Here is a 16,721-nt window from a genome sequence, read left to right on the forward strand (position 1 = left end):
CGATCTGGGACTTTTTGAGAGATTTTTTTAATTAAATTTGGGAGTTGCAGTTAGTTACTAACTACAACTCCCAGCATGCCCTGATACAGCCTGTGGCTCAGCAGCTGCCCCAAACGAATACTACAACTCCTAGCATGTTGGACTATATAGTAGTATATAGTATAGGTCAGTGTTTCCCAACAAAGGGTGCCTCCAGCTGTTGCAAAACTACAACTCCCAGCATGTCAGAATGTTGGACTATATAGTAGTATATAGTATAGGTCAGTGTTTTCCATCCAGGAGTGCCTCCAGCTGTTGAAAAACTACAACTCCCAGCATGTTGGACTATGTAGTAGTATATAGTATAGGTCAGTGTTTTCCATCCAGGGGGACCTCCAGCTGTTGCAAAACTACAACTCCCAGCATGTTGGATTATATCATAGTATAGGTCAATGTTTCCTAAACAGATGTGCCTCCAGCTGTTGCAAAACTAGAACTCCCAGCAGTTGTCGTTTTGCAACAGCTGGAGGCGCTCTAGTTGGGAAACACTGGTATAGTATGTGGTGCAATATGCCAGGAGTTGGAGGATTGGTTGGATAAATACCGGCAGGGTGACCAAAACACCGGCTGTGCAGGTAAAATACCAGCCAGGTGGCAACCCTAGCCTCTCTACAACCGAATGGTCTGCTTATATGGCACAGACATCCTTCTTCTCTAACTCTATGGAGAAAGGGATGACCATTTTGGGGCAGATACAGTATCTATCCCCGAGTGCTGATTGTCATTACCCATAGTGCTCTAGAACTACGAGGATGTAAAGTATGGTGTTCAAGACCATCTTAGATGTTGTGAAACCTGAAGAGATTCCTTCCTCGTCCAACTTATGGTTGGATAAGACCTGATTTCTGACCCCTCTTCTCCAGTCTTGTCTCAGGTCCGGGTGGCGGGTGGTGGTGACCACTGCCGGGGGAGAGTGGAACTTCTCTACAATGATACCTGGGGCTGGTTGAGTGACGAACGTTGGGACCGGCACGGAGCGGATGTTGTCTGCCGGCAGCTGGGTTGTGGACCTTCTCTGGAGGCCATGAGAGGAGATGCATTCGGGACGGCATCTGGTCATTTCCTGCAGCTGGTGGACTGTACTGGAGACGAGAATGATGTTTCCCAGTGTTTACTGGGAAGGTGGATGGAAGCGGACCCAGCGACACCTCGGAGTAGCGCAGGGGTCAGCTGCTTGTCATCTGGTGAGTATTATAGGAACCTAGTACAGATGTTCTACCATATTACCAGCATGACGTTCCTCCTACTACACAGGTGTCGGTAACATCCGATTAATCGGTGGCTCTGGTCCTTGTGATGGGATGGTGGAAGTTTCCCTCAATAACACATGGAGTAGATTCTGCCTCTGGAATTTTGATGTGCGAGAAGCTTCAGTCGTATGCAGACAGATGGGCTGTGGACCTCTCATTAAAATCCAGGAAAACATAGTGGGAGAAGATGGCGCCCGGCAGAGGATGGTGGAGGAGACACATTGTTTGGGGTCAGAATCTAAGATATCTGACTGCAGGATCAGTGTCTGGAACGCACAGCCATGTCTGCACAATATCCAAGCAGGAATCGTCTGCTCCACCTCAGGTACCATCACCACTGAGGGTTGTGCCATGTACTCCAAGTGCATCCATAGGGGACCAGGAATGTTTAATGGTTTGATGACCATAAGTTAATAGTAGACACATCCACACCACCAGATGGTCCTCTATAACTAAGCCCCACCACTGATATCATCTGTAGATTTCATGGTAGAAACATCCACACACCAGATGGTCCTTCATAACTCAGCCCCACCACTGATATCTTCTGTAGATCTCATAGCACACACATCCACACCACCAGATGGTCCTCCATAACTCAGCTCTACCACTGATATCTTCTGCAGATCTGATTGTAGATACATCCACAACACCAGATGGTCCTCCATAACACAGCCCCACCAATGATATCTTCTGTAGATCTCATAGTAGAAACATCCACGCCACCAGATGGTCCTCCATAACTCAGCTCTACCACTGATATCTTCTGTAGATCGCATTGTAGATACATCCACACCACCAGATGGTCCTCTATAACTCAGCCCCACCACTGATATCTTCTGTAGATCTCATAGTAGATACATCCACAACACCAGATGGTCCTCCATAACACAGCCCCACCAATGATATCTTCTGTAGATCTCATAGTAGAAACATCCACAACACCAGATGGTCCTCCATAACTCAGCCCCACCACTGATATCTCCTGTGGATCTCATAGTAGAAACATCCACACCAGCAGATGGTCCTCCATAAATCAGCCCCACCACTGATATCTTCTGTAGATCGCATTGTAGATACATCCACACCACCAGATGGTCCTCCATAACTCAGCTCTACCACTGATATCTTCTGTAGATCTCATAGTAGAAACCTCCACACCACCAAATGGTCCTCCATAACTCAGCTCTACCACTGATATCTTCCGTAGATTTCATAGTAGACACATCCACACCACCAGATGGTCCTCTATAACTCAGCCCCACCACTGATATCTTCTGTAGATCTCATAGTAGACACATCCACACCACCAGATGGTCCTCCATAACTCAGCCCCACCACTAATATCTCCTTTAGATCTCATAGCACACACATCCACACACCAGAGGGTCCTCCATAACTCAGCTCTACCACTGATATCTTCTGTAGATTTCATAGTAGACACATCCACACCACCAGATGGTCCTCTATAACTCAGCCCCACCAATGATATCTTCTGTAGATCTCATAGTAGAAACATCCACACCACCAGATGGTCCTCCATAACTAGGCTCAACCACTGATATCTCCTGTAGATCTCATAGTAGACACATCCACACCACCAGATGGTCCTCCATAACTCAGCCCCACCCCTGATATCTCCTGTAGATCTCATAGTAGACACATCCACACCACCAGATGGTCCTCCATATCTCAGCACCACCACTGATATCTTCTGTAGATCTCATAGTAGACACATCCACAACACCAGATGGTCCTCCATAACTCAGCTCTACCACTGATATCTCCTGTAGATCTCATAGTAGACACATCCACACCAGCAGATGGTCCTCCATAACTCAACCCCACCACTGATATTTCCAGTAGATCTCATAGTAGACACATCCACAACACCAGATGGTCCTCCATAACTCAGCTCTACCACTGATATCTTCTGTAGATCTCATAGTAGACACATCCACACCAGCAGATGGTCCTCCATAACTCAGCTCCACCACTGACATCTTCTGTAGATCTCATAGTAGACACATCCACACCACCAGATGGTCCTCCATATCTCAGCCCCACCACTGATATCTCCTGTAGATCTCATAGTAGACACATCTACACAACCAGATGGTCCTCCATAACTCAGTTCTACCACTGATATCTCCTGTAGATCTCATAGTAGACACATCCACACAACCAGAAGGTCCTCCATAACTCAGCTCTACCACTGATATCTCCTGTAGATCTCATAGTAGACACATCTACACAACCAGATGGTCCTCCATAACTCAGCTCTACCACTGATATCTCCTGTAGATCTCATAGTAGACACATCCACACCACCAGATGGTCCTCCATAACTCAGCCCCACCACTGATATCTCCTGTAGATCTCATAGTAGACACATCTACACAACCAGATGGTCCTCCATAACTCAGCCCCACCACTGATATCTCCTGTAGATCTCATAGTAGACACATCCACACAACCAGAAGGTCCTCCATAACTCAGCTCTACCACTGATATCTCCTGTAGATCTCATAGTAGACACATCCACACCAGCAGATGGTCCTCTATAACTAGGCTCAACCACTGATATCTTCTGTAGATCGCATTGTAGATACATCCACACCACCAGATGGTCCTCCATAACTCAGCTCTACCACTGATATCTCCTGTAGATCTCATAGTAGAAACATCCACACCACCAAATGGTCCTCCATACCTCAGCTCTACCACTGATATCTTCTGTAGATCTCATAGTAGACACATCCACACCACCAGATGGTCCTCCATAACTCCACCCCACCACTGATATTTCCAGTAGATCTCATAGTAGACACATCCACACAACCAGATGGTCCTCCATAACTCAGCCCCACCACTGATATCTTCTGTAGATCTCATAGTAGACACATCTACACCACTAGATGGTCCTCCATAACTCAGCTCTACCACTGATATCTCCTGTAGATCTCATAGTAGACACCTCTACACCACTAGATGGTCCTCAACAGTCCAGCTCCCTGTCTTTTTTTTCCTCACCATCTTCTCCTCTGTGTCTTCTCCAGCTATATCCAAGGTCACTTTAGAGGGGAGAAACAGCCCGTGTTCCGGGAAAGTGAAAATATTCCAGGACAATAAATGGAACCTGATTCCTGCCTTTGAATGGAACGTGGAGGCGGAGGCCGTGCTATGTAGGCAGCTGGGCTGCGGCCTTGCTATTGAGCGCGCTCATGTCAAGAAAGTGTCAATACCTAAGGGTACATTTCCGCAATCTGATGTGCGCAGTGTCTTCTGTGCTGGACATGAAGCACGTCTGTCCGAATGCAGCGCTGTCTTATCCAAAGGACACACATGCGAGGCCTTGGAAGCCGAGGTTTTCTGTTCACAAACAGGTATGAAAATCCAGAAGTGAAGGCCCAAAGCCTTAAGCCGCACTACTGACAGATTCTGAATCCTGTAGTCAGAATCAAAGGGTCATCATCCAATGTGTCCATCCTGTAGGGTTATCACAGGGTCATCATCCAATGTGTCCATCCTGTAGGGTTATCACAGGGTCATCATCCAATGTCTCCATCCTGTAGGGTTATCACAGGGTCATCATCCAATGTGTCCATCCTGTAGGGTTATCACAGGGTCATCATCCAATGTCTCCATCTTGTAGTGTTATCACAGGGTCATCATCCAATGTGTCCATCCTGTAGGGTTATCACAGGGTCATCATCCAATGTCTCCATCCTGTAGGGTTATCACAGGGTCATCATCCAATGTCTCCATCCAGTAGGGTTGGCTCTGTCTGTAGAATGTGGAGGACACGTGGGCTGTGGGTCCCCACATCTCACACTTACATCTTCTCCTGTAGGGTTATCACAGGGTCATCATCCAATGTTTCCATCCTGTAGGGTTATCACAGGGTCATCATCCAATGTCTCCATCCTGTAGTGTTATCACAGGGTCATCATCCAATGTCTCCATCCTGTAGTGTTATCACAGGGTCATCATCCAATGTCTCCATCTTGTAGGGTTATCACAGGGTCATCATCCAATGTCTCCATCCTGTAGTGTTATCACAGGGTCATCATCCAATGTCTCCATCCTGTAGTGTTATCACAGGGTGATCATCCAATGTCTCCATCCAGTAGCGTTATCACAGGGTCATCATCCAATGTGTCCATCCTGTAGTGTTATCACAGGGTCATCATCCAATGTGTCCAACCTGTAGTGTTATCACAGGGTCATCATCCAATGTCTCCATCCTGTAGGGTTATCACAGGGTCATCATCCAATGTCTCCATCTTGTAGGGTTATCCCAGGGTCATCATCCAATGTCTCCATCCTGTAGGGTTATCACAGGGTCATCATCCAATGTCTCCATCTTGTAGGGTTATCACAGGGTCATCATCCAATGTCTCCATCCTGTAGGGTTATCACAGGGTCATCATCCAATGTCTCCAACCTGTAGTGTTATCACAGGGTCATCATCCAATGTCTCCATCCTGTAGTGTTATCACAGGGACATCATCCAATGTCTCCATCCTGTAGTGTTATCACAGGGTCATCATCCAATGTCTCCATCTTGTAGTGTTATCACAGGGTCATCATCCAATGTGTCCATCCTGTAGTGTTATCACAGGGTCATCATCCAATGTCTCCAACCTGTAGTGTTATCACAGGGTCATCATCCAATGTCTCCATCCTGTAGGGTTATCACAGGGTCATCATCCAATGTGTCCATCCTGTAGTGTTATCACAGGGTCATCATCCAATGTCTCCATCCTGTAGGGTTATCACAGGGTCATCATCCAATGTGTCCATCCTGTAGGGTTATCACAGGGGCATCATCCTATGTCTCCATCTTGTAGTGTTATCACAGGGTCATCATCCAATGTCTCCATCCTGTAGTGTTATCACAGGGTCATCATCCAATGTCTCCATCCAGTAGGGTTATCACAGGGTCATCATCCTATGTCTCCATCTTGTAGGGTTATCACAGGGTCATCATCCAATGTCTCCATCCTGTAGTGTTATCACAGGGTCATCATCCAATGTCTCCATCCTGTAGTGTTATCACAGGGTCATCATCCAATGTCTCCATCCAGTAGGGTTATCACAGGGTCATCATCCAATGTCTCCATCCTGTAGTGTTATCACAGGGTCATCATCCAATGTCTCCATCTTGTAGTGTTATCACAGGGTCATCATCCAATGTCTCCATCTTGTAGTGTTATCACAGGGTCATCATCCAATGTCTCCATCCTGTAGTGTTATCACAGGGTCATCATCCAATGTCTCCATCCTGTAGGGTTATCACAGGGTCATCATCCAATGTCTCCATCCTGTAGTGTTATCACAGGGTCATCATCCAATGTCTCCATCCTGTAGTGTTATCACAGGGTCATCATCCAATGTCTCCATCTTGTAGTGTTATCACAGGGTCATCATCCAATGTCTCCATCCTGTAGTGTTATCACAGGGTCATCATCCAATGTCTCCATCCTGTAGGGTTGGCTCTGTGTGTAGAATGTGGAGGACACGTGGGCTGTGGGTCTGCACATCTCTCACTTACATCTTCTCCTGTAGGGATATCCAGGGTCAGACTGGTCGGTGGGAACTCCTCGTGCTCAGGACGGGTGGAGGTCTTCTATAACCAGGCCTGGGGCACCGTGTGTGATGACACGTGGGATCTCTCTGATGCCCATGTGGTGTGCCGACACATTGGCTGTGGACCTGCACAACAGGCTCTCGGAGAAGCGTATTTCAGCCCGGGGTCTGGAACAATATGGCTGGAAAAACTGTTCTGTAACGGCACAGAGTCATCACTATCCCAGTGCGGAGGAGTCGTGTCCAAGAACAGTCTCTGTACCCACTCACAGGACGCGGGAGTCATCTGTACAGGTCAGCATGGGGTCACCATCATACAGCATCCAAATATGTAATATACATGCTAACTGTGCAATATGACACATGTAATACAGGCACTATCCATATAATATCACAGGTAATACAGACACTATCCATATAATATCACATGTAATACAGACACTATCCATATAATATCACACATGAAATACAGACACTATCCATATAATATCACATGTAATACAGACACTATCCATGTCATATCACATGTAATACAGACACTATCCATATAATATCACATGTAATACAGACACTATCCATATAATATCACAGGTAGTACAGACACTATCCATATAATATCACACATATAATACAGACACTATCCATATAATATCACACATGTAATACAGGCACTATCCATATAATATCACAGGTAATACAGACACTATCCATATAATATCACAGGTAGTACAGACACTATCCATATAATATCACAGGTAGTACAGACACTATCCATATATCACATGTAATACAGACACTATCCATATAATATCACAGGTAGTACAGACACTATCCATATAATATCAAAGGTAATACAGACACCATCCATATAATATCACAGGTAGTACAGACACTATCCATATAATATCACACATGAAATACAGACACTATCCATATAATATCACACATATAATACAGAAACTATCCATATAATATCACATGTAATACAGACACTATCCATATAATATCACATGTAATACAGACACTATCCATATAATATCACACATGTAATACAGACACTATCCATATAATATCACATGTAATACAGACACTATCCATATAATATCACATGTAATACAGACACTATCCATATAATATCACATGTAATACAGACACTATCCATATAATATCACACATGTAATACAGACACTATCCATATAATATCACACATGTAATACAGACACTATCCATATAATATCACACATGTAATACAGACACTATCCATATCATATCACATGTAATACAGACACTATCCATATAATATCACATGTAATACAGACACTATCCATATAATATCACACATGTAATACAGACACTATCCATATAATATCACATGTAATACAGACACTATCCATATAATATCACATGTAATACAGACACTATCCATATAATATCACATGTAATACAGACACTATCCATATAATATCACACATGTAATACAGACACTATCCATATAATATCACACATGTAATACAGACACTATCCATATAATATCACACATGTAATACAGACACTATCCATATAACATCACACATGTAATACAGACACTATCCATATAATTTCACACATGTAATACAGACACTATCCATATAATATCACATGTAATACAGACACTATCCATATAATATCACACATGTAATACAGACACTATCCATATATCACATGTAATACAGACACTATCCATATATCACATGTAATACAGACACTAGCCATATAATATCACACATGTAATACAGACACTATCCATATAATATCACACATGTAATACAGACACTATCCATATGATATTACACATGTAATACAGACACTATCCATATAATATCACAAATGTAATACAGACACTATCCATATAATATCACACATGTAATACAGACACTATCCATATAATATCACACATGTAATACAGACACTATCCATATGATATTACACATGTAATACAGACACTATCCACATAATATCACACATGTAATACAGACACTATCCATATATCACATGTAATACAGACACTATCCATATGATATATCACATGTAATACAGACACTATCCATATAATATCACACATGTAATACAGACACTATCCATATAATATCACACATGTTATACAGACACTATCCATATAATATCACATATGTAATACAGACACTATCCATATATCACATGTAATACAGACACTATCCATATAACATCACACATGTAATAAAGACACTATACATATAATTTCACACATGTAATACAGACACTATCCATATAATATCACACATGTAATACAGACACTATCCATATAATATCACACATGTAATACAGACACTATCCATATAATATCACACATGTAATACAGACACTATCCATATAATATCACACATGTAATACAGACACTATCCATATAATATCACACATGTAATACAGACACTATCCATATAATATCACACATGTAATACAGACACTATCCATATAATATCACACATGTAATACAGACACTATCCATATAATATCACATGTAATACAGACATTATCCATATAATATCAAACATGTAATACAGACACTATCCATATAATATCACACATGTAATACAGACACTATCCATATAATATCTCACATGTAATACAGACACTATCCATATAATATCACACATGTAATACAGACACTATCCATATGATATCACACATGTAATACAGACACTATCCATATAATATCACATGTAGTACAGACACTATCCATATAATATCACACATGTAATACAGACACTATCCATATATCACACATGTAATACAGACACTATCCATATATTATCACACATGTAATACAGACACTATCCATATATTATCACACATGTAATACAGACACTATCCATATAATATCACATGTAATACAGACACTATCCATATAATATCACACATGTAATACAGACACTATCCATATAATATCACATGTAATACAGACACTATCCATATAATATCACACATGTAATACAGACACTATCCATATATTATCACACATGTAATACAGACACTATCCATATAATATCACATGTAATACAGACACTATCCATGTAATATCACATGTAATACAGACACTATCCATATAATATCACACATGTAATACAGACACTATCCATATAATATCACACATGTAATACAGACACTATCCATATATCACATGTAATACAGACACTATCCATATTATATATCACATGTAATACAGACACTATCCATATAATATCACACATGTAATACAGACACTATCCATATAATATCACACATGTAATACAGACACTATCCATATAATATCACACATGTAATACAGACACTATCCATATAATATCACACATGTAATACAGACACTTTCCATATATCACATGTAATACAGACACTATCCATATAATATCACACATGTAATACAGACACTATCCATATAATATCACATGTAATACAGACACTATCCATATAATATCACATGTAATATCACACATGTAATACAGACACTATCCATATAATATCACACATGTAATACAGACACTATCCATATAATATCACATGTAATACAGACACTATCCATATAATATCACACATGTAATACAGACACTATCCATATAATATCACATGTAATACAGACACTATCCATATAATATCACATGTAATACTGACACTATCCATATAATATCACACATGTAATACAGACACTATCCATATAATATCACACATGTAATACAGACACTATCCATATAATATCACATGTAATACAGACACTATCCATATAATATTACATGTAATACAGACACTATCCATATAATATCACACATGTAATACAGACACTATCCATATAATATCACATGTAATACAGACACTATCCATATAATATCACACATGTAATACAGACACTATCCATATAGCATCACATGTAATACAGACACCATCCATATAATATCACACATGTAATACAGACACTATCCATATAATATCACACATGTAATACAGACACTATCCATATAATTTCACACATGTAATACTGACACTATCCATATAATATCACACATGTAATACAGACACTATCCATATAATATCACACATGTAATACAGACACTATCCATATAATATCACACATGTAATACAGACACTATCCATATATCACATGTAATACAGACACTATCCATATAATTTCACACATGTAATACAGACACTATCCATATAATATCACATATGTAATACAGACACTATCCATATATCACATGTAATACAGACACTATCCATATAACATCACACATGTAATACAGACACTATCCATATAATTTCACACATGTAATACAGACACTATCCATGTAATATCACATGTAATACAGACACTATCCATATAATATCACATGTAATACAGACACTATCCATATAATGTCACACATGTAATACAGACACTATCCATATATTATCACACATGTAATACAGACACTATCCATATAATATCACATGTAATACAGACACTATCCATATGATATTACACATGTAATACAGACACTATCCATATAATATCACACATGTAATACAGACACTATCCATATATCACATGTAATACAGACACTATCCATATGATATATCACATGTAATACAGACACTATCCATATAATATCACACATGTAATACAGACACTATCCATATAATGTCACACATGTAATACAGACACTATCCATATAATATCACACATGTAATACAGACACTATCCATATAATATCTCACATGTAATACAGACACTTTCCATATATCACATGTAATACAGACACTATCCATATAATATCACACATGTAATACAGACACTATCCATATAATATCACATGTAATACTGACACTATCCATATAATATCACACATGTAATACAGACACTATCCATATAATATCACACATGTAATACAGACACTATCCATATAATATCACATGTAATACAGACACTATCCATATAATATCACATGTAATACAGACACTATCCATATAATATCACACATGTAATACAGACACTATCCATATAATATCACATGTAATACAGACACTATCCATATAATATCACACATGTAATACAGACACTATCCATATAGCATCACATGTAATACAGACACTATCCATATAATATCACACATGTAATACAGACACTATCCATATAATTTCACACATGTAATACTGACACTATCCATATAATATCACACATGTAATACAGACACTATCCATATATCACATGTAATACAGACACTATCCATATAATATCACACATGTAATAGAGACACTATCCATATAATATCACACATGTAATACAGACACTATCCATATAACATCACATGCAATACAGACACTATCCATATAATATCACATATGTAATACAGACACTATCCATATAATTTCACACATGTAATACAGACACTATCCATATAATATCACACATGTAATACAGACACTATCCATATAATTTCACACATGTAATACAGACACTATCCATATAATATCACACATGTAATACAGACACTATCCATATAATATCACATGTAATACAGACACTATCCATATAATATCACACATGTAATACAGACACTATCCATATAATATCACACATGTATTACAGACACTATCCATATAATATCACACATGTAGTACAGACACTATCCATATAATATCACACATGTAATACAGACACTATCCATATAATATCACACATGTAATACAGACACTATCCATATAATATCACATATGTAATACAGACACTATCCATATAACATCACACATGTAATACAGACACTATCCATATAATTTCACACATGTAATACAGACACTATCCATATAATATCACATGTAATACAGACACTATCCATATAATATCACATGTAATACAGACACTATCCATATAATATCACACATGTAATACAGACACTATCCATATAATATCTCACATGTAATACAGACACCATCCATATAATATCACACATGTAATACAGACACTATCCATATGATATCACACATGTAATACAGACACTATCCATATATTATCACACATGTAATACAGACACTATCCATATATTATCACACATGTAATACAGACACTATCCATATAATATCACATGTAATACAGACACTATCCATATAATATCACATGTAATACAGACACTATCCATATAATATCACATGTAATACAGACACTATCCATATAATATCACACATGTAATACAGACACTATCCATATAATATCACACATGTAATACAGACACTAGCCATATAATATCACATGTAAAACTGACACTATCCATATAATATCACACATGTAATACTGACACTATCCATATAATATCACACATGTAATACAGACACTATCCATATAATATCACACATGTAATACAGACACTATCCATATAATATCACACATGTAATACAGACACTATCCATATAATAACACACATGTAATACAGACACTATCCATGTAATATCACACATGTAATACATACACTATCCATGTAATATCACATGTAATACAGACACTATCCATATAATATCACACATGTAATACAGACACTTTTCATATAATATCACACATGTAATACAGACACTATCCATATAATATCACACATGTAATACAGACACTATCCATGTAATATCACATGTAATACAGACACTATCCATATAATATCACACATGTAATACAGACACTATCCATATAATATCACACATGTAATACAGACACTATCCATATAATATCACACATGTAATACAGACACTATCCATGTAATATCACATGTAATACAGACACTATCCATATAATATCACACATGTAATACAGACACTATCCGTATAATATCACACATGTAATACAGACACTATCCATATAATATCACACATGTAATACAGACACTATCCATATAATATCACATGTAATACAGACACTATCCATATAATATCACACATGTAATACAGACACTATCCATATAATATCACATGTAATACAGACACTATCCATATAATATCACACATGTAATACAGACACTATCCATATAATATCACACATGTAATACAGACACTATCCATATAGCATCACATGTAATACAGACACCATCCATATAATATCACACATGTAATACAGACACTATCCATATAATATCACACATGTATTACAGACACTATCCATATAATATCACACATGTAATACAGACACTATCCATATAATATCACACATGTAATACAGACACTATCCATATAATATCACATGTAATACAGACACTATCCATATAATATCACACATGTAATACAGACACTATCCATATAATATCACACATGTAATACAGACACTATCCATATAGCATCACATGTAATACAGACACCATCCATATAATATCACACATGTAATACAGACACTATCCATATAATATCACACATGTATTACAGACACTATCCATATAATATCACACATGTAATACAGACACTATCCATATAGCATCACATGTAATACAGACACTATCCATATAATATCACACATGTAATACAGACACTATCCATATAATATCACACATGTAATACAGACACTATCCATATAATATCACACATGTAATACAGACACTATCCATATAATATCACATGTAATACAGACACTATCCATATAATATCACACATGTAATACAGACACTATCCATATAATATCACATGTAATACAGACACTATCCATATAATATCACATGTAATACAGATTCGCTCTCTGTTTCTTTTATTCTGTCATTATTGATGTTTATAAATAAGAACATTTGCTTTTATAGATAAGAAACCCTTGTAGCTGATGTCATGTCGTGGATCTGTGATGTCATGTCTTGGATCTGTGATGTCATGTCGTGGATCTGTGATGTCATGTCTTGGATCTGTGATGTCATGTCGTGGATCTGTGATTTCCTGTCGTGGATCTGTGATTTCCTGTCGTGGATCTGTGATGTCATGGCTGCCGCTTCTTCCTATTCTGAAGTGTTTCCTGTATTCCCTCATGTGCCGCGCCCCCTGATCCCCCACCATGTCCATACTAAGAGTGAGAACCCCGATTATAATGTGTCATGGGATCGATGATGATGGGATTAAAGAGACAAAATCAGGATCCGGTCCATATCAACTGGTGACAGATCCTGGGATCAGTCCACATCGGTCGTGACAGATCCTGGGATCAGTCCATAATGGTCGGTGACAGATCTGGGATCAGTCCATATTGGTCGGTGACAGATCTGGGATCAGTCCATAATGGTCGGTGACAGATCTGGGATCAGTCCATATTGGTCGGTGACAGATCCTGGGATCAGTCCATATTGGTCGGTGACAGATCCTGGGATCAGTCCATAATGGTCGGTGACAGATCTGGGATCAGTCCACATTGGTCGGTGACAGATCTGGGATCAGTCCATAATGGTCGGTGACAGATCCTGGGATCAGTCCATATTGGTCGGTGACAGATCCTGGGATCAGTGCATATTGGTCGGTGACAGATCCTGGGATCAGTCCATAATGGTCGGTGACAGATCTGGGATCAGTCCATATTGGTCGGTGACAGATCCTGGGATCAGTCCATATTGGTCGGTGACAGATCCTGGGATCAGTCCATAATGGTCGGTGACAGATCTGGGATCAGTCCACATTGGTCGGTGACAGATCTGGGATCAGTCCATAATGGTCGGTGACAGATCCTGGGATCAGTCCATATTGGTCGGTGACAGATCCTGGGATCAGTCCATATTGGTCGGTGACAGATCCTGGGATCAGTCCATAATGGTCGGTGACAGATCCTGGGATCAGTCCATATTGGTCGGTGACAGATCCTGGGATCAGTCCATATTGGTCGGTGACAGATCTGGGATCAGTCCATAATGGTCGGTGACAGATCTGGGATCAGTCCATATTGGTCGGTGACAGATCCTGGGATCAGTCCATATTGGTCGGTGACAGATCCTGGGATCAGTCCATATTGGTCGGTGACAGATCTGGGATCAGTCCATATTGGTCGGTGACAGATCTGGGATCAGAACATATTGGTCGGTGACAGATCCTGGGATCAGTCCATATTGGTCGGTGACAGATCTGGGATCAGTCCATATTGGTCGGTGACAGATCCTGGGATCAGTCCATATTGGTCGGTGACAGATCTGGGATCAGTCCATATTGGTCGGTGACAGATCCTGGGATCAGTCCATATTGGTCGGTGACAGATCCTGGGATCAGTCCATATTGGTCGGTGACAGATCTGGGATCAGTCCATATTGGTCGGTGACAGATCTGGGATCAGTCCATAATGGTCGGTGACAGATCTGGGATCAGTCCATATTGGTCGGTGACAGATCTGGGATCAGTCCATATTGGTCGGTGACAGATCCTGGGATCAGTCCATATTGGTCGGTGACAGATCTGGGATCAGTCCATATTGGTCGGTGACAGATCTGGGATCAGAACATATTGGTCGGTGACAGATCTGGGATCAGTCCACATTGGTCGGTGACAGATCTGGGATCAGTCCATAATGGTCGGTGACAGATCTGGGATAAGTCCACATTTGTCGGTGACAGATCTGGGATCAGTCCATATTGGTCGGTGACAGATCCTGGGATCAGTCCATATTGGTCGGTGACAGATCTGGGATCAGTCCATATTGGTCGGTGACAGATCTGGGATCAGAACATATTGGTCGGTGACAGATCTGGGATCAGATGTTCAGTTCTCACCCAATAAATCCAAGACTTAAAAATATTTCATCTTCTTGTCTCCATTGCTGGCTCTCTCGATTTTTCTGCCTTTTGATTCCTCCTGACCTCTCTGCTT

At 39.6% G+C, this 16,721-nt stretch overlaps 1 protein-coding gene across 3 annotated transcripts in view; it reads left to right on the plus strand.

Moving 5' to 3' along the window:
- The window catches only part of LOC130347215 (scavenger receptor cysteine-rich domain-containing group B protein-like), a 72,605-nt gene extending 57,370 nt beyond the window's left edge, over window positions 1-15,235 (plus strand). For all 3 annotated transcript variants that reach the window (XM_056554638.1, XM_056554637.1, XM_056554639.1), the window contains 5 exons: window positions 903-1,223; window positions 1,294-1,614; window positions 4,349-4,675; window positions 6,861-7,175; window positions 14,690-15,235. In XM_056554638.1, coding sequence (XP_056410613.1) covers window positions 903-1,223; window positions 1,294-1,614; window positions 4,349-4,675; window positions 6,861-7,175; window positions 14,690-14,706 — 1,301 coding nt within the window. In that variant the 3' untranslated portion in view covers window positions 14,707-15,235. The remainder of the gene's footprint in view (window positions 1-902; window positions 1,224-1,293; window positions 1,615-4,348; window positions 4,676-6,860; window positions 7,176-14,689) is intronic.
- Window positions 15,236-16,721: the final 1,486 nt, after the last annotated feature.

The sequence above is a fragment of the Hyla sarda genome, unplaced genomic scaffold (assembly GCF_029499605.1).
Source record: "Hyla sarda isolate aHylSar1 unplaced genomic scaffold, aHylSar1.hap1 scaffold_820, whole genome shotgun sequence".
In the NCBI taxonomy this organism is placed as follows: domain Eukaryota; kingdom Metazoa; phylum Chordata; class Amphibia; order Anura; family Hylidae; genus Hyla; species Hyla sarda.